The following is a 24,647-nucleotide window of genomic DNA, read 5'->3' on the forward strand; positions in this document are numbered from 1 at the left end:
CTAGGGCAGGAGCCAGGGAGTCGATGTGGTCCTTGATGGTTTTGGAGGAACAGGGGTGAACCTGTTTAGACGAGGCTTTCATAGATCGGACTTGTCTGGAAACCTCATCAGCAGAAAAAGGTGGAAAAGCAGAGAAGGAGGGCGGAGGGGTGGCTGCAAGAGAGCAAGAGGAAGAGCCGGGAAGAGAGGGAGGGAGGAGAGAGGAGGAGAGCGAGGACAGGATGTCCTGAGTTTTTGAGATGAAGTGCGAGGCCAGTGCAGTGCAGAGGGCCTGGGAGGGGACAGGAGAGGTAGAGACTGCAGCAGGGTTGGCCAGCTCCTTGCAGATTTTAAAGAGTTCGGCCGAGTTGTTTGATGCCTCAGAGATGCGGGCTTGGATAAGGGCTCTCTTCTTGGTGAGAACGGAGAGCCGGTATTGCCTTTGGAGCAGGCGGCAGGCCAGTTTGTCAGAGGATGAGCATGAAGCACGCCATTTCCTCTCTGCCACCCTGCACTTGCGTTTTAGGGAGACGAGATCCGAGTCATACCAGGAGTTACATTTGGCTTTGGGCTTCAGGCGGATTCTCATGACGGGGGCAAGGATATCGAGAGTATCAGATATAGAGGAATAGAGCATGGAGAGGGCTGTGTCAGGGTGGGAGTCAGCCAAGGGGGGAGAAGGGGGCGAGAAGGTAGCAGCGAAAGCCTCAACTGACACGCGCTTCATGGGTCGGATGACCGAGAAGGTGGGTGGCAGTGAAGAGGATGGCTTTGCCGGTGGGGTAGGGAGGGAGAGGTGGGAGGATAGGAGAAAGTGATCGCTCCAAGAGAGAGGAGTGGAGAGAGGGAGGGAGAGGGGAAGGTCAGAAGAGATCAGAGCATCAAGAGTGTGCCCTGCAGAGTGAGTAGGCCCAGACGGGAGAATAGAGAGTGAGAGAGAGTTGCAGAGTTCGCGGAAGAGACCAGTGGGGGGACAGGAGGCATTGAGGTGGATGTTGAAGTCACCGAGAAAGAGGAGTTGGGTGGTTGAGAACAGGAGTGAGGAGGAGAGGTCAGCCCACTCAGAGAGGAAGGAGGAAATTTGACCAGGTGGCCGATAGATAGTAGCCACGGTAAGGGAATGGCTAGGAGAGAGAGAAAGTCGGCAGACAAGACATTCAAAAGAGGAGTAGGTCTGCGTAGGAGTGACAGTGGCAGGAATCCACTCGGGGAAGATAAGGGCAACACCACCCCCTGAACGGTTGGGCCTGGGCACGGAGAGGATCTTGTAGCCGTCAGGTAGGAGTGTGTCGAAGCTGGTGGCAGAGCTGGCAGTGAACCAAGTCTCAGTGAGACCGAGGACGTCGAGGTCCAGTTCCTCAAGAAGGCGACAGATATCAGAGGAGTGCTTGATGGCAGAGCGAGAGTTTAGAGTGGCAATGTGGAGAAGGTTGCCACCCTTGAAAAACTTCCGGGGAGGGGTACAGATCAGAGGTACGCCCTGCGGAGGTGTTAGAGAAGGAGTTGAAGAGGGAGCAAGAGAAGGGGCAGGGAGGGAGGGGAGAGGCAAGGTAGCCGAGGACAGAGGAGGGGGGGGCAGCGGGAGCGGAGAGGAAGTTGATGAGGCATGGGAAGCATCTATCAAAGAGGTGGCCTGAGGGCCTTGGACCAAGACGGTCCCGTTAGCATAGACATTAATGATGGCTTTGGAGGAGTGGAAAGGGGCCAAGAGGACATCCCAACGGGTGCCACCATTAATGGGAGAGGTGGAGAAAGGAGAGAGCACAGTGACCATGTGAAGGGTCCATAGGTCAGGTGAAGGCACGAAAAAGAGAATGTCAGTGAGAGTTTCCTTGGAGCAGGCGCTCGTGTAGGTGTCAGCGATAGGGAGGCCTGGGTTGGAGACCAGGATGTCCTTTTTAAACTTTTTCCTACCGGATTTAGTGAGGAGAGCAGGATAGTCAATGGAGAAGCAGTTAGAGTAGATAGGCGAGATAGAGAGCACAATGGAGTAGGAGGGGAGGCGGACGACACGGGTATGCAGACAAGAAGAGAGTGGAGGGCACTAGTTTACCACAATGCAGAGCAAACAGTAATGCGTAGTAGGTCAGGGCCACCTAAGTTTGAGAATCCTGCGAGGGGAGAAAAGCACCCTAGTTTAACACAATGCAGAGCAAACAGTAATGCGTAATAGGTCAGGGCCACCTAAGTTTGAGAATCCTGCGAGGGGAGAAAAGCACCCTAGTTTAACACAATGCAGAGCAAACAGTAATGCGTAATAGGTCAGGGCCACCAAGTATGAGAATCCTGCGAGGGGAGAAAAGCACCCTAGTTTAACACAATGCAGAGCAAACAGTAATGCGTAATAGGTCAGGGCCACCTAAGTTTGAGAATCCTGCGAGGGGAGAAAAGCACCCTAGTTTACCAATAAATTGGAATAGGGGGGGCGAGGCATCATGCGGATGAGGTGAGCAAGGTGAGGAGGGGTGGGCCGGAGAGCGGAGAACAGGTGGAACAGGCGCCTGGCGTCCCCTGCGGACACCTGCAGACACACAGGGAGCCGCAGTCGTAGGAGCCGCCCTTTGCCTAAGGGGCCCTTGGCCTAGGGGGCTGCCGGGCTGGGGGGCTGCCCAGAGGGAGTGGGATATAAGCAGGGGGAGAGGAAGGGGAGGGGGGTGTGGGCGGGAAGGGAGGCGGGAATGGAGAGGGGAAGGAGGACCAGTAAGTGAGGGGGAGGGAGGGGGCAGGGGGCAGCACACAGACGCGCACGGAGCGCTAGCAGCACAAACAACATAACGTTACAAAAAAAATTAACAGGAGGCTTAACTGGAGCCCAATGGGGCTCGGGAGGCAGCCTCAGCAACAAGCCACACGGGGCTACGGCGACCGCTCCAACCCGCTCCGGCTCAACAAGGAAGCGAGCGTGGTGAGCGGTCGAGCCGTAGTCCCGGAGCGGCTGCGAGGACAGCCAATCAGAGGGGGGGGGGTGGGCGGGAATGGAGAGGGGAAGGAGGACCAGTAAGTGAGGGGGAGGGAGGGGGCAGGGGGCAGCACACAGACGCGCACGGAGCGCTAGCAGCACAAACAACATAACGTTACAAAAAAAATTAACAGGAGGCTTAACTGGAGCCCAATGGGGCTCGGGAGGCAGCCTCAGCAACAAGCCACACGGGGCTACGGCGACCACTCCAACCCGCTCCGGCACAACAATGGCGAAAATACTGGAATAAAAGCCCAAGCATCGCTGGGAGATTGGGTCTTCTTCCACAACCTGGCTCTCGACGAGCGACAGGATCTCCGCCAGCAGAGTTGCTGTCCCAATCAGCTTGGAATAGAGTGATGCCGCAGCCATCACAGAAGAATGCGGTTGAAGATGCACTGAAAGCAAGAGCGTGTCCCCCTCAATGTGCCTGTACTTCGCGTTGAGGCACTGATTGACTAGCTGGGGCGAGTGCGGCTTGAGCCACCCCTTCTTGGCTAAGGCAACTAAGTTTTTCAGCATCAGGATCCCCATTTTGGTAGGGGGCCTTAGGGTGATGACTTCTGCCAAGCCCCTTCCTTCAGCTGCTCTACCTCAGGCTGGGCAAGAACCAAATACTCTGCCAAACCTACAAGCCGTTCGTGCAAGGCCCTGGCTGAAGATTGCATGTCAGGGTCCTCCTCCTCGTCTGTGTCCGGCAGGCTCGGGGGTCCGGAGCTGGTGGAGGAGTGCTGGGTGCCATGGGCTGCGGATTGGAAACCGGAGCCAACGGCTGCTGCGGAAGCTGGTGTGGAACCGCCTGTACTGTGGGAGACAGGGAAGCTGGAATCGGAAGAGCCAGCTGGGGCAGAAGCGTCTGAGCTGGGGCCTGTGGCACCAGGGCCATTGGTGCAATGACTATGGGTGCTGGTGGGGGGACCTGAGGGAGCATGTCCCTAATGGCATCCCGAAGGATGGCCCCTATCTGGGGAATTCGCATCAGCCCTAGGCACCTTTCGAAGAACCAGTCTTCGGAGGCTGTAGAGGTGGCAGGTGATATTGACGGAGTGGCCGAGGGCAGTTGGGGCCAGGGCACACTGCCTGGGGTGCAGGGGAAACCTGCCCTGCGCTGCTGATTGATAAACTGTAGGCCACGCACCTGGCTGACACTAGTCCCACCTCGTGACTCTTTCCTCCAGCCACTCCGCAAGAGGGGGTATCGGATGAGCGGCCATCTTGTCTGGCGAAGCAGCCATTTTGTCGAGCTGCGTGCCAAAGTCGTGGTGCCTGGCTTGCTGGAACCAGCCCCGTCGAAGAAGCTTGGTGTTTAAACAAAAGGCCCATCCCGCCCCTCAGGTCGTGACCTGGAAGGCGTATTGCCCTCGGTAGTGCTGTGTAAAGGTGCCCCCTCCAACATGATGCCGGTACTAGGGCGTTGCCCCTTGGGAGTAACCCTGGTAAAAAAGCCATGCATCCCCTCTGCACTGACACCAGAAGGATCCGGAGACCCCCCTCTGCTGTGAGACCGGTAGTTGAACTAGCCTCGGTACGTGTGCTGGCGCTAGAACCCAACAGGTTCCTCCTGGTCTGGCGCTTCGTTTGGAAGGAGTCGCCCTTATGGGGTACGATGGTGAATAGAGGCCTTTCCTTCGGCCTAGAGCGATGTTTGACAAAGTCCTTTATGTCCTCCGGAGGAGGGGACTTCTGGAAGTGCTCCCTCCACCTAGCAAGCCTGTTCTTCAGTGCCCGTGGAGTCAATGCGTCGCATGCGGAAAAATCTTCCCAGTTGCGGTCGGGGCAAAGGCAGCCGAGGCAAAGGGTCTGTTGTAGGGAACAGCCCCTCGCAGGGTGCACACCTGCTGAAGTCAACGTGCGTCGGGGAGGAGCGTTGTGTCGGAGGATCAAGTACCTATTGAAAAGAAAAAGATAAAAGAATAACCGGGGAAGAGCGCGTGGTATTACATGGCCGAAGCCAAACCCAGGAGCGCTGGTAATTTCAGCCCATTCCGGTCGACGCGGAAAAGGTGACCGAGGAGTGGCGCCGGTGGGCGGAGTCAGGCGAGTGCATGCTCCCAGGGCCGCACCCCCTCTAAATTTAAAGGGGAAGAAGATTTTTTTTGTCTGGTGAAAAAGGTTCTCGCGAGGGACACCCATACAGTATGGAGGAAAGGGGACGGAACGTAAGAGTACAAGTCTCAAAACATTTAGCTTTAGTGTTGCAAAAACTGTCTGCAATAGAATAATGAGACCTAAACACAAATGCAAAATCCATGCATTTATTTACTAATAACTAAATACAGGATAAAAATCAAAGATATGTACTTATGATTGAACAAAGTAAAATATGAACCTCTGCCTGCTTACCTTCTGGAAGAGCGTTGCTCATATTCAGAACAGTCAAGAGATTATTCACATCACTGTGGATGCTCTGTGCCACTCCTGGGTACTGTGCAAGAGAAAAGAAAATATGCACTGGGGAAGAGGTGGAAAGGCAGAGGAAAGTGAAACACAAGACTGTAATACACGTGAATATGCTTGTGCTGACTACATGAACATTTACGACATTCATGCATTTGTCTCACCACACCCATCCTTTGGCTTTTGTCACTTTAGGTTTTGCTTGTCGGGTTTCACAGTACCCATCTCCCATACCCCTGCAATGCACCTTCCAACTTCACATATTTGTATCTATTCTCAAGGGACCATTGGTTTACATGGTCATTAATACACTCTGCCTAATAAAGAAAGATAGGCTAAAGAGTTTTTGTACTGCACAAATCACCACTGTAGAGATTTGTCAGAGAAATGGCATATAGGAGCGGAAAAGTTAAAAGGAGTGAAGGGCTGAAGGAGGAGCAGCATTTCAGACAAATATTAAAGCTTCAAAATATCCAGGTTGGGATGGACTTTGTGATGCCTTAATGTGCGATATCATTAAATGCTTTGGTTTGGCTAAAAACATTCACACCCTCCAAGTCATGATATCTTTTTGCCTACTTGTCTATCTGCTTAGATAATCACTGTGCATGATAGCCTACTAGCTAAATTCTTTTCAATACATTGTCGGAGATATAATTTGTTGGGTTGAAGCTTAGAGCTTGGCTTACTTCAGATTCTGCCACTAGTGTCGTCTCCTCCCTGAAGCGCCCATGGAAATAGTACTACTGCCTAGGAGACCCCATAACAAATGTAAACCATGAGTTTGGTGCTTGAGACAAGCTGGTAACAGCCTTTTGACAAGGAAGGTGAGCACCCAGCAAGGCTCTCCAAATCAGTCATTATGGCCGTTAATACTCAAGGACATCGGCATAAAAAGGGCCTTTTATGTGAGAAAAGATGGCCATATAAAGCCCACCACCAATGTTTACAATATGGATGCCTTGGGAATGGTGGACTAGCACTCTTGTTGGCTATTGCAGAGATGACGGCGGGGAACAGGAAACTGTAAGGGCAGTCTTGGGCGTGTTGGGTGGGATAGGCAAGGATTGACAGGGTTTCCAGGATGCGATAGCCAGCAGCAGCAAGGTGGTGTAATCAGGCAACTCAGATTGTAGTCATGAACCAGTAAGGTAGTGCCTGAAATACTGGCAAGTTGATGGATAACACGCCCAGAGCTTGATGTCGAAAACTGAGTACTTTCAAGAAAGGGACCAAAGCAGCCAATGGGAACAAGCATACAACTTATCTGGAATTATGGAATTAAGCAGATCATACAGGCTCCCCTACCTGAATCTTCATAGCAACTTCTCTGCCATCCTTTAGCCGAGCTAGATGAACCTGCCCAATCGAAGCAGCAGCAAACGGACGCTCTTCAAAGAAGTCCAGTTTATCCCTCCAGTTGGGTCCAAGGTCACTGTTCAATGTTTTCTACAACCAAAAGAAGCACACAACAAAAAAAAAAGTTGTTGTAATAAGTGAACTTTTAGTCTTAACAAGCACCCCCTTTCCAGTCTGTGTACCATTACTCGGCCCATTTACAAATATTACTAGTATGAAAAAGTTGGGTTCTCCTTTCACCAATCTGTAAGAATTTGTGCAGCCTTATGGTGAAGGTTTAGTGATCAAGGAGTAGACTCTTACAAATTCAAAGTGTGAAGACTGGATCCTCCACTACTAAACTAATCTGCATTGCAGAGGAGCTCTTAAAGAAAACATTAAGCAAAACAAATTAACCTGAAAAAGGTAAATAGGACCACAACAGGGTCTAAATGAATGCAGTCTAAGAAAGCTTTGCAGGTTTATTTGCACAAAGGGTGTTTCCAGGGATTGTAGCTGCACCCAGCTAGAGAGTTTGCCAGACCATGACTGAACGGCAAAAAGTAGGAATACGTTGCAGTGCTGCCGGTACTGGTTCAAGCGTTGCCATCCCCATAGAACAATCTTTATAATTCAACTAGCAATTTATTTAGCATTAAGTAATGAGAGATTCTTTAGTCAAAAGTTCTGCTTTAGACATTTTAAAAGTACATGTAAAACCACTCGAGGCCGCTGGATGACACCTATCTTTTGCCCTTTGGAGGTCACCTTCCAATTGTGAGAAAATTGTAAATAGCAAAAATCTTATCTTACCATCATCTGCTTGATTGGCATGAAGTCTGCACTCTGACGTACACGCTCAAAGATCTTCTGCAATTGAGGGTTAATGAAGGCATCATCTATAGCAAAAAGGATGGAAAAAAAAATCAATGCCCAATGATCAATACCCATTATAAAAACCCACAATTCCAGAACACTCAGGTTTCAAATGCAAAACAAGCACACAATTGCCATGGAACCTGTTGAAAGACAGTGAATGGATTGAAGATAAATACCTTCAAACAGCTCCCGCTGATGCATTCCCCTTAAAACCTATTTATATGGTCACCCAACCGTAGCAACTACAACTAGCATACGTTCGACATCCAGACAATGGCAACTGACTTCTGGGTCTGCTCTTGCAGGCATTACGGTACTTTCTGAATGGGACAAAACCAATGAGGCTACTTAAGATTCAGAGGTGTGTCAAGTTATGGGCTACAGAGGGCTTTTCATGCTGGATATGAGTGCACCTAGCAACAGACCACAATACTGAAGATAAATCCAATTGTTTGGAAGCCTATACTTTTAAAAACAAAAACTAAGCTGCTCCAAAGAAACCCGACAAACCGGGTACCTGTGCAGCTCTACTTCCTTTCCAGCTAATGAAAGTTTCACACCTACATTTATTTTGAAAAAACACAAAGCTTATATGATTAAGATGGATGAATGTGGGTCAGTCCCACATTTCTCTGGTTAATGCTTTTCAACGAACAAGCATGTACGCCTGAGCGCCAAAGTCAACTAAAGACTGCCATGCAGACTATAAAGGAGGTCAGAAACCACTTCTCTGCATGGCTTTTTCATAAACTTCATCCTCACTAGTCTATAGACCATTATTTTCTTTAGGCAACTTGCGTGCGCATTCTAAACTTTACTTTAAAATCATTTGATAAACCCCAACAAAGAAACATGAAACGCTCTATGCCTTTGATGGCATGCGTGGAGGGTTTCCACTGCATCCACAGTTGCAATCTCAAATTCAGCCATAGCCTTTTTTTTGTTTGAAAAAGTAACAAAATTCCAAATATCCCATCATTTCCAACTTCTACAATACAACAGAATTGTAAAGGTTTCAGCAGTCATTTGGAACCCAGACGTTCCCTTTTTTAAATCATTAAAAGGTGACAATACTACCAGCAGGTCTCCACCCTAGTCCAAAGGCATATGAAACCTGAGGCATTAGCGCTCTCCACTCCAGCACGCCAGAGACGGATGAAATGCTTGAGTGTAGGTGAGTAGGCACCCAGAACAGATACTCCCAGCTCACTGCTCCGTAGCTTTAAAGACCTGACCTGCTCTCAAGAGAACTCGGTAGGAACTGCAGTGTTGCACTCTCCTGCTTCCCATGCAGGTCATCATATGAATCTATACTTGATGTCATCTGATTACTTTCCTGCTCAATAAATTAACTACTGAAACTATCTGCTGCCTCCAAGAAATCTGCTTTACAACACCCAACCACAAGGGTCAAAGCAGACGAAGATGGGTGCTAAACACAAGAAACAACAGTACAGACGAAGGCTAACGAGGCACTTCATGAAAGGTGATACGTTATCTCCAACATGTGCCATAAATAATCTCCAACAGGAGCCGTAAAAACAAGGAGCAGAGGGAGGCCCACTGCCCCCAAGGGAGAAGCTTAGAAAATGGGCAGAATACAGACCAGTGCCGTCGTGCAAGTCTGTTGGGAGACTGGGGCTGACATTTTCAAACACATTCCAAACAAGTAATTTTTCTATAGGGCCTTACGAGACTTAAGATTGGAAGACAACTACATTTCTAACTTAAGTAGGATATTGGTTAATCATTTTTAGATTGGTCTATTGGGTGTTGCTTCCCACACCTATGAAGCCCAAACTATTGCATTAGAGTAAAGATCAGAAGGAATGGCATTTGACGAGGGGCACACTGCAATGACATGATGGGTACAGATCTAGGTGCGTTTTGGTTATGAGCACACCCATTCCCCACCCACGGCCATGCTAATCCCTATGGCTATTCCCACCCATTGCTGCCTCTCCCTTCCCAAATCTCCCTATGGGAAATCTGCAAGCAATCTCACTTTAACCAAGCCTTTTGATTCATTGCTACAGCTGCACGGACGCCCACTTTTCAAGGTGAAGGCAAGGCTGCGTTTAACTTCCCCCAGGTAAGGGTAGTTAAGGCAGAGGCTGCGTTTAACTTCCCCCATGCCCAACGAGATGGACAATGCTCCGAACATTTCAGCCTTTCAAAAACGAACCCGTCTGAAGGGGCAATGAATGGCCTGTTGGAATGTCCAGGAGCTGCACATGCCCCTAGCTCCACAAACTCCTGCAATTCCCTCAAGAGAAGCATATTAAATAGTCATTGTTAAGGCCGTGAATCCAGCCTCTGAAGCCATAGGAGGTATAGAATGCTAACAACTCCAATTCTCGGACGTGTTACGATAAACGTGTGCTCCTTCAGTGATTCTCTAAAAAGAGCCAGACCTGGGGCACCAGCAACGCAGAACCTGTTCAGTACAGGATGCCTCTCCCCTGATCAGGAAACTCGCATTACAGGGCATCGCTGTTCAAAATTTGCGCACCAAAACACTTGTGCGCCACCAGAATACAGTGAACAGTTTACTGCCTGCTATAAAAGGCCCAGCAATGTCTCCATAAGCACCTCACAAATTGTGCATTTATCTGGAAATGGCGGTTGCACACTCACACTAGAACTCTTTCGATCGTTTAAACAGCACCACCTCACTATGCTTGAGGGAGTATTGGCCGAAGCAGATGGCTACTACAGACTGATTTCAGCGTACAAGGCATGCAAGGAGTTGGAAGGGGGTCCGAGGAGGCAGAAAAACTGCAAGGGGGGTGGAGGGGAACGGGAGTGGATATTAAAAGGGAAACTGGTTTTACACCAAGTCGTAAGAAAAAAAGCCATTGTGTTGTTCCTATAAAAGGTGATGAGTCATTCAAGAGAGGGGGTTGAAAATACATTGTTGAATTGTGGGTTAAAGCTTAAAGCAAACCAAGTTGCAGAAAGCAAAAATAAAGCTCAGGACATGGGGTCATGCGGGCAGGCATCTCGCAGAGAAGCAAAAACGATTAAGGTCTCACACACCTTATTACAAAGTCGAGTAGCTACTGTCTCAAGGCTAGTAATCTATTTAAGGTTGCAGGGGAGAAACAGCGGCTCTGGCACAGGTCGCCAACGAATCCCAAAAGAGTATACGTCAATTGAAAAGAAATTATATTTTATGTGTTTCGCGCTTGTATGCAAGTGTTCCAGAGCATGACTAGGCAAAGGAAGGGGAACAGGGGTGAACAAAAACAATCTTACTCGACCCTGTGGGTTGCATTTAAGGCCCCAAACAGAAATCTTTTCATTTGAAAAATCTGCATTGAAACTATGAACCAAAAATGGCTGTGCTTTTCCCTGTCACATGAGTGGTAAGCAGTTGAACTCTATCAAAAAATGAACCTGCATTGTTTTTGTTTCACTTGAATGACAGTTATGAACTGCATCAAAAACAGCCTTATTGTACTTTTCATTCACATGAGGGGCAGGAATTGCAGTCCCACAACCAGACACGGCTTTTGCTTTTCATCTCACTTGAACATCTGCCCTTTAAAACATTGCAAATGAAGAACAGCTTTGCTTTTTCTTTTATTCAGTGTCAAATCAAAGAAACTTGTGGAAGGGGGCTAGCCCTCATGGTCAATGGACCAACAGCAAATGCCAACTCACTCAGAAAGGACAAATTAAAGAACACTGACATACAAGATAGGAGTTCAAACCTCAGGCGCAGAAACGTCTTGCACACGTGTAAACAATATGAAGAAATGATTATAAAAAGCCACTGTGAAAGGATAGCTTTGCTCACACAGAAATGTCTGTGAAAAATGCTGTGGGGAGGGAGTTGAATAAACAATGTACATTATGTTCCACCCACAAGACTTCAATCCCCTTGGAAGAGGCTCAATATACCGGAAAAAACTGTTTTAGGGCTCAGGCAGGAAACTTAATCTTTCGAAGCCCTGCTCTCCACTGAAAGTCGCACCCACTAGTGAATCAGCCTGCAATGACATGTGATGTACTGGGGGCATTATAATTCCATGCTTAGCCAGACTTTAAGGCAGGGGCTCAGGGACTTCAAAGAAAGCAAGTGTGGGTAAAAACTTGACTAGGAGGTGCGAGTTCCTTCTGCACCCACTACCAAGGACAAACTGACAACTGACAACTTCAGGACAAACTGACAACGTCAAAGGGGGTAATCAAAATCTCTGCTCACCGTCTGTGGGGGGAAAAAGCGCTCCTCCTACAGAGGGGGACAGATCTTCCAAATTGACATAAAAGGACAGTCCATTTTTATGAATTTGTGTAACTAGAATGATAAATAATTGTTTTGGGCTATGTTTTTATGTAATTTCGAGGCGGTTTTTAAGAGCGATAGTGCATTTTCCGAGGACTTTGGGGACTGAAATGGCCAGCTAAAACCAGTTTCTGGCTGCTCGAAAGATGTGACAAGTATGAGATCTGATGGAAATATGGAAGGTCAAATTAGTAATGTGGTGGTCATTTGCAAAACCATAACTATTATACATTTTATGAACACGGCAAAAATGTGCCAAAGGGCCATCCTACCTCGTACGGAGTTGGCGATCGGCTTACTTAATTCGCTATGACCCGCTCAAGCTGCATATCTAATACATATGCCAGGGGCTAGCAGAAATATGAAGTTATGAGACATAACTAGGTTTGTGTCAAAAAGTAGCCAAGAGAACAAAAGGTAGTAAAATGCCAAAAGATAGAGCTCTTTTCCCTTGGACCAATAATTCCAGGGGGCGGAGGAAGGAATGGTAAACTGTCTTAGCTGAGGGCTAGGGGTAATTATAGAGTACTTCCCTAGATTGTAAAGTAAGTGATGTCATTTGGGCTATATAAAGGTGGACTGTACTAGGTCATAGGACACACATGAATCCGGGAGACAGGAGAAGGACGATGGAGAGGAAGCAGCTGAACCATACCAAGGAGAGTGCAGTGACCAGACCTCTTGCCTAGCTGTCCAGAGGGTCCTGAGATCCAACTGATTTCCAGAATTCCAAGCCAAGGCTTACTTTGTAAGTCGCAAATAACGCCTGCCCTAAAATGCATCAGCCCTTCCTTTTTGTAGCATTGAAACCACATAGAAAACCCCATTGAAAAACCCATTGAAAGCCCCAATTAAAAACCATATTGCTAGTGTAATTCAGCCACCACCCCATAGAAGAATATGTGTTTAAGCTGTGTACGTTCGCATATTCCCTTTGGTAAACTGCTCAGTGTCTAAATCCTTAGCATATTCTTAAATCAATTAATTCCCCCATTGAAATTCACGGTACACGTTGGTTAAAATTAGGAAATTAACCCCCTTGTCCCTAGTGTCTTTCTTTAATAATCATACTCATTAAAGTGTTGCCTCAAAAGAATCAGTCTCCTTGTAACTAAAAAACGAATTTGCCCGTGCATTGTGTGCCTTAACCCATGAATTCCTAGTTGCACCTATCCGATTAAAACCCCAAACCGAAGTCACATTGAGAGCAATCTCTTTTGCCTACAAATCTAACTTGTGTCTGTCCGGGTCCATGAAAACCGATTTTCCTATTCCAAGCTAGCTATACCCCTTCCCTTCCCTGAGCTACCTGTCATTGTAAATCCAGTATAACAGCCATCTCCATTTGCCATTTGTATTTTTCCTTTAGCATTCTCCCCAAAAATCAATTTTCCTACTTTATTTTCACGTAGCCCTGGTGTGCTGAATCGTAGTCTAAGCTTTCCTATCTGCTCAAGTGTAACACAAATTTCCTTTAATTCTGTCCCATTGCAGTTGGGACTAGGCGTATGTGTAATCACTGGTTTTCACTTTCTTAGCAGGCCTCCCATCCTGGGGTGGTGGGCTTTACTCAAAATCTGATTTTCTCTTTCCATCCCTACACCTTGCCACTGCCTTCCATTCAAAGGAATCAAGTTAGCTAATGAGTGTTGCAGGGGGGAGTGGCTAAACCATTGGGGTTCTCTTTCTAAAAATTGATCTTTTTCTGTGCTGCCATTAAAGATGGTGATAATTGTTACAGTATATCTTCACTGAATTGTTTTGTAGAGATTAGTGCAATTGAGTACAACACTAGTGGCTGTAAAATGGTTTGATTTTCCTTTTCCAATAATAAATATCTGGCCCGATTCCTGGTCCATTGTGACATGGGGTGTTTGTGGAGGTTGGGTGCGCCAAATAAAAGAACCTGTGGTTTATTAAAAATGAAAAGGGCTTCATTTTCTGCCACATTCATTGTTGGGGAAGGAGTCCCTGGCTGGAGTGTGCCGTGTAATAAAACCGTGACAAAGCGGTTTTCAATCCCGGGGCTCGTCCCAGGATTGAGGTTAGAGTTTTTACCAGTGACAGTGCAACACAGCAGGCTAACCCATTGAAGGTAGTGTTACTTTTAGTGGCTAGAAAACTGTTACACTGTAAAGGCGCCATCCAAAAACTTGTACCCTAAGTGTCAGGCCTGTGTCTCAAAATAAAATATTGCAACCATACACTAGGCAGAAGCAGGGTGGAGATTTTGTCGTTGCATAGATAACCCACCAGCAGTACAACACTCTTCATAATGAGCACCATGGAAATTAACATGGCCAGGCAGCACCTTCTATCCAAATTATTGATTAGCGGGGAATGGGCAGAACTAAAACATGAAACCTGGCCATCTAGTATGATGCAACAGGTGACCCCCATAGGTATGGATGTGTGGCAGCAGTGGCCCATTACATCAAGCCCTGACTAACTTCTATTTATGACACAGAACGTAAAAGATGAACAAATTAAAATGGACCAACTCTCTGCATACATGTACTTTCACATGATAGTCATGGACGAAAAGTACCAAGAAATTGTAACCTCTGTGCAAAATCAGTCTGAGCTTTTAAAATCAAACAGAGCGAGTTAAGGCAGGTAGAGGAGAAAACGCGAGAGACAAAACATTCCGAGTTAGAATTAGGAAACCTCATCAGGCAGCTAAAGGAGGAGTTGGCAGTTCTGCAACAAACTAATTCAGAACAGGAGGCCCAATTGTCTGCACTGAAAGAGGAGTGCCAGGAAAGGGACGACTCTCTGGAAGAGAGTCAACTAAAATTGAACCAACAAGCGATATACAATAGGATATGATTGCATATCAAAAGCAGATTAAACAATTGAAACAAGAAAATAATCAGTGGGCTATAAAGGAGGTCCATTCCCAAGCAGATTTTGACCAAGAGTGCCAGAAGTCAAGCGCTATGAAACAGCAGAGGGATACCTTTAGTGACCTGAATAACACACTTTCAGGAAAAGGATGCCCTAAGACAGGAAGTGTGCACATTAAAAAACAAACCTGGAGAGAAGTGATTTATGTTTTCAGGAACTAACAAAATTAGAGCATGAAAAATTAATGGGGCACATAAGACAAATATAATGTGATCTAGAGCAGACAATACAGACCAAAAATATGCAGAGTGAGGAGATGCATTACCTGCAACAGAAATGGTCCGAGTATTTCCAGGCAACACAAGGACAGAAAGAAAATGAGACCCTTTTTGATGAGAACAGGGGTCTCCAGAGCCAGGTAGTAAGACAAGAGAAGGTCATAGAAGTCAGTCAAGCCCTGATAACAGAGCACAAGGCTCAGGGCCTTTGCATACTATGAAGAAATAGGGGCTGAGAAAGAGAAATTTGAGTGGTTAGAAAAAGAGTGCTAGGTTTAATAAGGACTTGAGGAACACCTAACAGTTAGAGTGAGACAGGGCAAACCCCGATCACAGGGTAATGCCCTCTGTACCAAGGGCCTCAAGCCAACTTACCACCCTGTATGCGCAAGGCACTGCTGACTTTAGGTCCACAAGAACCGGGCAGGCAGCCCGACTCAATTAGGCCCAGCATGATTGAGCTGACAGGCCAGAGTCCATCAGAGATTGATCGGCGTGCATCCCCATTTAGGTTAAAAAATAATGTGGCCAATGTATCTGACCAGGAAGACTCATATGAAGAGAAAAATCAGGGAGTCAGACTGATAGAAACATCAGCTACAAAAGGAACCACCTGGTCCACTTTGCAGATAAAAAGGAGTCTGAGTTTAGGCCCCAAAAAAACATCTTGAAAACATCCACCCAATCAGGGTGTTGGGAGGAGTTCTACACCAACCCCATAAGAAGGGAGGAGTCAGACGAGTACTCACCTGTGCAAAAGTGGGAGTCCAAGGGAAGTGACCCAGAGAGCCCACAATACAACAAGGGGGAAGAAACTAGGCCCAGTCTTTCTGGGAGAATCTCCCAGGCTCAAAGAATCGGTGAGCACCTAGAGGATATGGATGGGACCTCAAATAGCGGCAGCTCTGAGTCTGAGGGCGAATGGACTCCGGTGCAGTGGAAAAAGGATGCCAAACAAAGAACTTTGGTAAAAGACCCCATTAAACAAACAAAAGCCATTAGAAACGTCATGACCTTGTACCATATAAATGCCTAGTACTCTGTCTGGGAGCATCTGGAGCTGTATGACCAGATGATGAAGCCATTTTGCATTAAAAATGATCAGAATTCAATGGAGTTTGCCAAATGGACATTCTCCCCAGAATACTCCAGCTACTTTGCAGGCTGGAGGGGATCTGAATCACTCAAGGTGGTCTACCTACAAGGCAGCCATCCTGAAGCACTTCTTGCACCGAAAACCCCAGGAAGCTCGCAAGGCAACCTACACAACCTGCAGTGCGGAGAGGGTCAGGCCCTGAGGGAATTTGTCCAAGAATTAAAGCGGGCATTTGCACAAACCACAAGGCGGGTGCGCCCGAACAGTAGTAAGTTCATCAATACCCATTTCCATGCACTTCCTAAATACATTAGGACGCAGCTGGTTAGGGACTTCCACAATGAAAGGACGCTGGACTGGGTGATAGAGCAAGCTACCCAGATCTATGAGGTCCAAAAGCCAGTAGAATACAGGAGTTCCCCCAAAAATCTCAAACCAACCAACACCCACACTGCTGCCAAGAAGGCAGAGGTGAAGGTTACCCCCATTTTGGACAGAGATGGTGGGCCTAAAATACACCTCCCACTAACCAACATAACCAAAGGCAGAGAAGACCCTCTGAACAGTCCCAAACAGGTGGTAGCCAGGCAGGGTACCCCACAAAAAGGTCACCTGACTGCCACCTACATCAGCCAGAGGCACAAGGGGAATAGACCCATCTTGGGGTACGTATCGACTCCCCCAGCTCAGGGGGGTGGATCCAACCAGGTAAGTACGGCCCCAGGAAATCTTCCTCCCAACTTCCCTTCCAACTTCCCTCCAAACTTCCCTCAGGAAGGCAGTTATCTTCCACCCTCGAGTTTAAGTTTCTTCCCCAGGTATCCCCAAAATCCCAACATTCAGAACAACCCTCCTTTCTCTCCCCGCTTTCAGGAGTCTAGACCCCCAAATCAGGGAGAAGGGTGGCCAAGGATAGAGGGCTACCAGGGAAACCTTCTGTATCAAAGTTACTCTGGGAGAAGGGACAGTTATCCTTCCCGAGAGCAACAAAGATATTACCCCAGACCACCATATCAGCCAGAGAGGGTGTTCCAACTGGAGCGCCAGGCCCAGAGCTTGACCAAAGACCTGAGTCGCATGTTGAGGGCTCAGCAGAACCTTCAGATGAACATGGCTGCTCAGAACAGCTCAAACTAAGGGTCTGACACCCCGGATCAATGATACAATACAACAGATGTCCACTACCTTGTGGATCTCTCCCGTCCCCTGCACACCCAATGTTTGTTGTAAATACAACCAAAAAGTAATTTGTTTTTTTGTAAGTTCAAACCTTGTAAACGTAAATATCAAAAAAATAGTATCAAACAATCTTGTGATGCATTTCATCAATCAGTTTATAGTAAAAAGAACATTCTTTTCCAATCTTCATTATTATTCAAACAAAGTGCATTTCGAAATTGGTATTAGCTTTTGACTTATGTTTTGTTTCAACATAGTGTGGATAAACAAATTCAAATCATTAATATCATATAGTTTTTTATTCCTTTCAATAATACTTCTTATTGAACATCCAATATTAGATTATGTGTGTCTACGCGTTTCGGGGGTATTAACTCCCCTTCTTCAGGAGTGGTCTATCCTTTTTCATGTGCAGTTCTCACATCTAAAATAAGTAAATGCAGTATTGTCACTCATCTGTTACATTTACATTTTCTTATTTTATATCTGTCATTCATTTTCATCTCATAATTACCTGTGTTCTTTCTTATAGCCGCCGTTCCTGTTATGCTAGTAGGAGGACAATTTGAATACCCCTTACTGGAACAAGGACACATATCATTGGAGGATGGTACCGGTTGTTTTCCTGAACCAAAATCTTCTCTTTAAAATATTGAAGAATACTGACATAGGAAAGAGGCACCTGAGCACCCATTGGTGCATCAGCTGAGGACAGCAAACCGGTAACTCTTGAACCATTGGTATTACACCATGACTCTTATTATCCACATATGGGTTTTTAACATAAGAACCTTTCTGGAAGTATAAACAATAGTGGGTTCATCCTTATATTTATTCTTTTAACCTTACAGGCCGATTTCACTAGCATAACAGGAACGGCAGCTATAAGAAAGAACACAGGTAATTATGAGATGAAAATGAATGACAGATATAAAATAAGAAAATGTAAATGTAACAGATGAGTGACAATACTCTATTTACTTATTTTAGATGTGAGAACTGCACATGAAAAAGGATAGACAACTCCTGAAGAAGGGGAGTTAAATTACCTCTCGGAAAAATAAAACCACTCTGAAATGGCTACAGCTGCATTGAAGTTTTTATACAAGCATCAGGAAACTGTTTAACCCATAGTGGGTATTAAGGGTGTGTGGCACACACCGAAGGCTTACTAGCCTAGGTCTCTCTTCCATTTCAGTTTACTTTTAGTGCCCCACACAGTGGCACTTGACAGTCGGCTGCACCCTACTAATGAACATTCAATTGATAAAAGAATATAAAAATATAAATAGTACAACAAAAGGAAACAAAAAAAAGCTGTGCACTCTTGTCTTCTCCCAAGCAGTTGAACCCTGCCATCCAGAAATGGCCCTGAATTGCTTTGGTTTGACTTGAATGACGAAGTTATGCACTGCATCAAAAACGGCCTTATTGTACTTTTCATTCACATGAGGGGCAAGAATTGCAATCCCATTACCAGACAGCTTTTGCTTTTCATTTCACTTGAACATATTTCCTTTAAAACATTGCAAATGAAAACCAGCTTGGCTTTTTCTTTTATTCAGTGTCAAATCAAAAGAACCCTGTGGAAGGGGGCCTACCCCTCATTGTCAATGGACCAACAGCAATTGCCAACTCACTCAGAAAGGACAAATGAAAGAATCCTGTGACATACAAGATAGGAGTTCAAACGTCAGGCGCAGAAACGGCTTTCACATGTGTAAGAAAAAAAATAATTAAGAAATGACTTTGAAAATCCACTGTTAAAGGATAGCTTTCCTCACACAGAAATGTCAGTGAAAAATGCTGTGGGGAGGGGGTTGACTAAAAAATGTACATTATGTTCGTCCCACAATACTTAAATCACCTTGGAAGAGGCTCACAATACCGGAAAAAAACAGTTTTTGGGCACAGGCAGGAAACTTCTTAATTGAAAGCCCCGCTCTCCACTGAAAGTCGCACCTACTAGTGAATCAGCCTGATATGAAGTGATGTACTGGGGGAGTAATAATTCCCTGCTCTGCCAGACTTGAAGGCAGGGGCTCAGGGACGTCAAGGAAAGCAAGTAAGGCCAAAAACTTGACTGGGAGGTGCAAGTTCCTCCTGCACCCACTACCAAGGATAAGCTGACAACTTCAAAGGGGGCAATCAAAATCTTTGGTCACCGGCCGTCGGGGATAAAGCGCTTCCCCCCCATAGCGGGGGACAGTTCTTCCAAATGGACATTAAAGGACAGTCACCTTTTAGGCATTTTTGTAACAATTAGAATGAGGAATAATTTCATTTTAAGCTATGTTTTTATGTAATTTCCAGACGGTTCTTGAAGGAATGGTTCGGTCAGAAATATTATTGTCCCTATGATTCGGCCATGTGCTTAACACCATAATTCGATCGATCGTACAAACATTTCCTATGCAACATACCAGAGTTTTCGTCTCTTGAACACAAGCAAAATCCCATCTTGTGATAATCTTATCACTTGCCGCATCGCCCTGGGTGACCTGCGTCTGCGGCACTAAATCATATCCCCTGAGCCTGACATCACCAAATCATTTATATTCTCCGCCTCTCTCTGTGACGTTGCTGGGCAGCGTGGCCAAACGCGCCCAGTCACCTACGCGACTAGACGCGGAACCCGGAAAACACACATCGTCTCACAGCGCGGTGCGTCACAATTAGGAATATGAAACTGTACTTTAAAAAGGAAACAAGACTGTACAATTGGTAAAGTACATTTATTTCACATTAAATGTTTCTATAACATTCGGCGTGTGACCAAATCAATTAAAATTGAACTTTTTTCTTTGCTCTCGTTTCATAAATCTGCAAATGTTTATCGTGAGTCACGCGCTGTTCCTTTTGGGTACACAGGGTGTTCCTTTTGGGTAAACAAAGCACTTTGGTAGCACGGTCAATTGCAAGGCTGGTGCTTCAACTTGGCACTAGACCACCGTAAAGGTTATGTTGCTCCTAATCGCCGGTACCGCTTACGGACATATCAGATCTTGTCTGCCGTCCCAAAATACGGTCAAGTAGATCCAGTGATTAACATGTAGCAGCAGCTGACGTTTGAAGAAGCCATTGGTCGGGGTCTGGAATAGATGACAATCGCAGAACGGCATAATGTACCTGTTTGCAAAAGATAAAAGAAAAATGTCTCAGTAGCCTATCTTTATTACAATTAATAATTTCCTTTCTTAGCGCAGAGGTGACAATGTGAACCGAGAGAATACAATGTGGAATATCAGGAGTACTCTATTTGCTTCCGGGGATAGTGTGAATGAGAATGTTTGGCTCTAAACGTAATGCGTAAACTGGGGCAAGAATTCGAGGTGCAAAAACAATGTAATGATTTATTAGCGTAGAGCCAGGGAGAAACGAGTGGTGGTCTACATGCGTCTCGATGCTGGCCTGCCCATGTGCCCGGTAGATAAGCCTGCACACAAAGGTTGTACTAGCACTTCATTGCAATATGCCAAACAGAACGAACAAGTACAATGTCACCCAGCAGTAACGGTCCGCTATTCGTATTTCGATTAATTCTGAAACCGTCTAAAGAGAAACTTACATTATATTCGGCATTTCCATTCTCTAGGCGTAATGCAGACTCCTCCGTTCGTGTCAACTTTTTCTCATAAACTGAACATATATGTAACTAGGTGCAGTTTCGGAATGGGCAACCTTATCATATCATACGTTATTACACCCCCCTTCAACTCAATTCCTTTCGGAATGGTCCCTGCCTCTCAAGCTCAAAAAACAATAAAACCTTATACTGTGCGTGGGACGCGTGGGCCTCCCAGCTCCCAAGCAAAAATTCAAAGCTGGTGACCTTCACTCAAAATGAACATACATTCTTACTTTGCAACATCCCATGTCAACGCATCCATGAGAACATGAATTTTGAAGCAGGGGCTCAGGAAATTGGGGGCTATCACTGCTCGTTGTTCGTGGCGCTGCTCAGCTGTAGGTGGAATTTGCCAATGACAGAATGCCACTGTAAAAACACACTGGATCGGTTGGTTGGTCAACAAATAATTTTTAATTTGAGATTTCAGTGGAGAAGATGAGGACTATTGAGGAGGAAAAACAAAAGAACAGGAATTCCTTCTCCTAAGGTGTTCCTAGATTAGACCTTGGTATGGGCTCTTCTGAGGATAAGGATGGAACCTTGCCTTAATCCTCGTAAGCCCAGGGCAATTCAGGTGCTTCTTTGCCATCCTCCATTCTGCAACAGAAGGAAGAAAAACACATCAGTCCTTCCTTGCTGTTTGGTTTATATAGGGGCAGGCTACCGTTACACCAATCAGGAGACTCCGTACTAGCTAGCTTAGAAAACCCCTTCCAAGCCCCGCCCCCTTCATCGCAGCGTGAAGGCTGCCATAATGTGGAAACCGCCATGTCTGCAGCTTTGCCGATAAGGAAGGTGTCCGGTCTCGGGGTAAAAGATAAGTATAGTTCTTTACTCTCATTATTTCCTTTGGGTGTTAATTTTTCGTTTTCCCCAGATTACTTTCTCTGCCCACATGATTGTCGTGGCTGTGTTTTGTTGAAATGGATGCAGGAACGCATTCAGGCGTTCTCGTTCCTCCTCGTTGCCCGTTGGCTCCGTGGCTCCCTTTTCCCCTCCAGTCCCTGCCTCTTCGAAACACTGTTCGCCGCCGCTTGTCCGCCGAACAGCGTTCCGTTCTCACGGTCTCTGTGCGTGAGACATGCCTGGAACCTGCAGCGTCCCTTCCCCACCAGGCGTGCTCTGCTGCTTCGTCTGCTTCCCGCTCGGGTTCTGCCTCTTACAGCTGAAGCTGCCCTATCTCATGACCCGGTGAAACTGAAAGGGGCTCACAGCCCCCTATTACCAAAGTATAGTCTGTGTAACACAAAAACGGACTCAAAATGTGTCTAATAGGGCCACCTCTGCTTATCTCATGGCCTCCTACCCCATGGCATGTTTTCACAGTCAGTACTTCTTGCATGCCTAGAATGTTTTGTGGCCTAGGTCTAATCCCTTTTGTAGGTCCAGCAATTATTCAGCTTTTTTGCAGAACTTTATTGCAAGTCAACTGCCAAAACCCAAATAGTCTTACACACCGTTACCCATTGTGTCAAACTTATAAGGGAATAGGGGTCTCAATCCCCTCTTCCGAACCACAGAAGCCAAATAGATTGACCCCTCCCACCGTGGTTGGCACGGGCGCCTGAAGACTGATATCACAGGAAGCCACGTGGCAGCCAATGGGGGGGAAGATGGAGTTAGGGAAAAGGGGATGGAGTGACAAAGGAAAGGAGGGGAACATACACAAGCAAATACATACAATACAGCGAAATTCCTGAACCTGTACCTCTATTTCCTGAACACCTGACCTCCTATACCTGTAATGACCTTGTTACATACGAATCATAAGAGCTCTTTAAACTCCACTTTGCACCTCACAGTACATAAGCGGATAACCTAGAACATGGAATTTGAACATAACATAGGGCTTGAACATAACGTAGGACTTGGACAGTCATTTCTTGAACACAGATTGGCTTACAAGCTAAATGGCACAAACAAAAGGGTGTCCCTTTTTATGAAGACACGAGTCACATGGCCCGTCGGGCACAATGAAGCCACAAACAATGATTGAGGAAAAAAGACACACAAACATGCCCTTGTACTGTGTGGACCCATGCGTGTTCTTTACATAGTCTCTATATCTTTCACTGTGCCCAGTTTTATCCGATCAGAGCTTTATAGCATGTTTTATCCACATGGCGTGTCCAATGCATGGCATTTATCTTAGGGCGTGTTACCTCACACACCCACTACAGCGTTGAAGTAGTCAATTAATAAACAAGTAAGCATATAGCAACTCCAGAATATAAACAATGGGGTCGAAAACACTTAACTGATGGTCCGGATGCCTCACAAGGAAATCCGGACCCTGAAGAGCGATGCCGAACCTGTTCGCCACCGTCGCGGCCCGGGGAAGCTCCAAGAGTCCTTCGGCGTCTGAGAATTTCTGCATGCCTGCTCCTAAGCTGCCCCCGCCCGTGCTGAAAATCATTAATTACCTGCACCGAGGCACGGGCGGCGGCGAGTTTTAACAGTTGCTGCTAATGAGCAGCTGTTGTAGCACGCGATAGAACTACACCTTTCCCAACGCCTCATGGGAAATGTAGTTTATCGCCTCTTGCAAAGCAAGAAGCGCCGACCTGAAGCTTTCCTCAGATTCCTGACACATTGGTCATTAACACGAAAAATGAAGGTCGCACCGTATCTCAACTAAACTGTGAAATGGGAAAGCAATCGTAATAATTGTAATATTTTAAAGGAAAGGACTGAGGATAGATTTCAAAAGACAAAATGCATACAGTTTATAGAAACATTTTTTGCAAAAATAAAAACAGACTAATCATTTCAACGATTTAACAAGCTCTACTTTGGGTGGACATGGCATGCTGGCAATTTTTTGTGGCAATGTATGTGTGCCCTGAACAGATTTGTGCGCGATTCCACGAGTATGCATCTCGATGACATTAACTAGATCCTTCACAAAATCAAATTCCATTTTCTCATACTGGTTTGACATCCCATTTTTTGCTTCTTTTCGTAAAGGCCATAGTGTAGCAAAGCATCCCTAAGTTTCCTGCAGTCCTAGATTGTTCCCGGCCCACATTCTCATTATGCGCTAATACCGCAAGTAAAGTCTGACATTTCATCCCCTGGATGCCAAAATGCAATCTCTTTGGCCTGTACTTTAGGCACATATTATGGAACATCTCCAAATCTCGTGTGACAGAATTCTGTGAATCCCTCAAGATCTCCCGATAGAGTTTTATCAAACACAATCTTCTCAAGGGCTTTGTGTGGAGGTGAAGATGGGATCAACCACTTCATCCGTGCCTGCTCTGGGGACAAAGGGCCATGCTCACATTGGTGGAAATGTTGGTTTTCTGTCCAGCGGCGAACGTTGGAACTGTGGTGCATTAGTGACCGCCATTTTTCCAGTAGAATTTCCTCAGACCCACCACATGTTTTTGAGCTCCACCAAAGATGGTTGCTGAAAGACTGGGACCATTGCGAAATACCTTCCAAACCTTTTTTTCCCTGCAGCCGAGATTTTTTTATTGATTTGGCAACATGCCATATATCAAATTGATGTTTAATATTTGGATACTGCTCTCTCATTGTCTTGGCTTTTGAAACGTGTCTGTCCGTGGCTATGAGGTCGATTTGCATTCCCCTCGATTGTAGATCTTCCAGTGATTTTATACAACCAAATTTCTCCATGGCCACCGAGGATTTACATTGGGACACCGAACTCACAATTTTCTTACTTTCCATGTCCTGAAGATGGGAGGTGCAGTACTTAGCAGAAAATCCGGGGCTGTCACACTGTCCATCGTCGGCTAGCCTGAACC

At 46.2% G+C, this 24,647-nt stretch overlaps 1 protein-coding gene across 1 annotated transcript in view; it reads right to left on the reverse strand.

The window, feature by feature from the left end:
• The window catches only part of COQ8A (coenzyme Q8A), a 1,433,786-nt gene that overhangs the window by 504,570 nt on the left and 904,569 nt on the right, over positions 1–24,647 (reverse strand). Inside the window, exons 7-9 of the mRNA XM_069608680.1 lie at positions 7,487–7,572; positions 6,644–6,784; positions 5,282–5,363 (exon numbers count right to left, since the gene is read on the reverse strand). Of these exons, the coding sequence (XP_069464781.1) occupies positions 5,282–5,363; positions 6,644–6,784; positions 7,487–7,572 (309 nt within the window). The remainder of the gene's footprint in view (positions 1–5,281; positions 5,364–6,643; positions 6,785–7,486; positions 7,573–24,647) is intronic.

This window comes from Ambystoma mexicanum, chromosome 4q, assembly GCF_040938575.1.
Source record: "Ambystoma mexicanum isolate Mex_15411 chromosome 4q, UKY_AmexF1_1, whole genome shotgun sequence".
Taxonomy (NCBI): Eukaryota; Metazoa; Chordata; class Amphibia; order Caudata; family Ambystomatidae; genus Ambystoma; species Ambystoma mexicanum.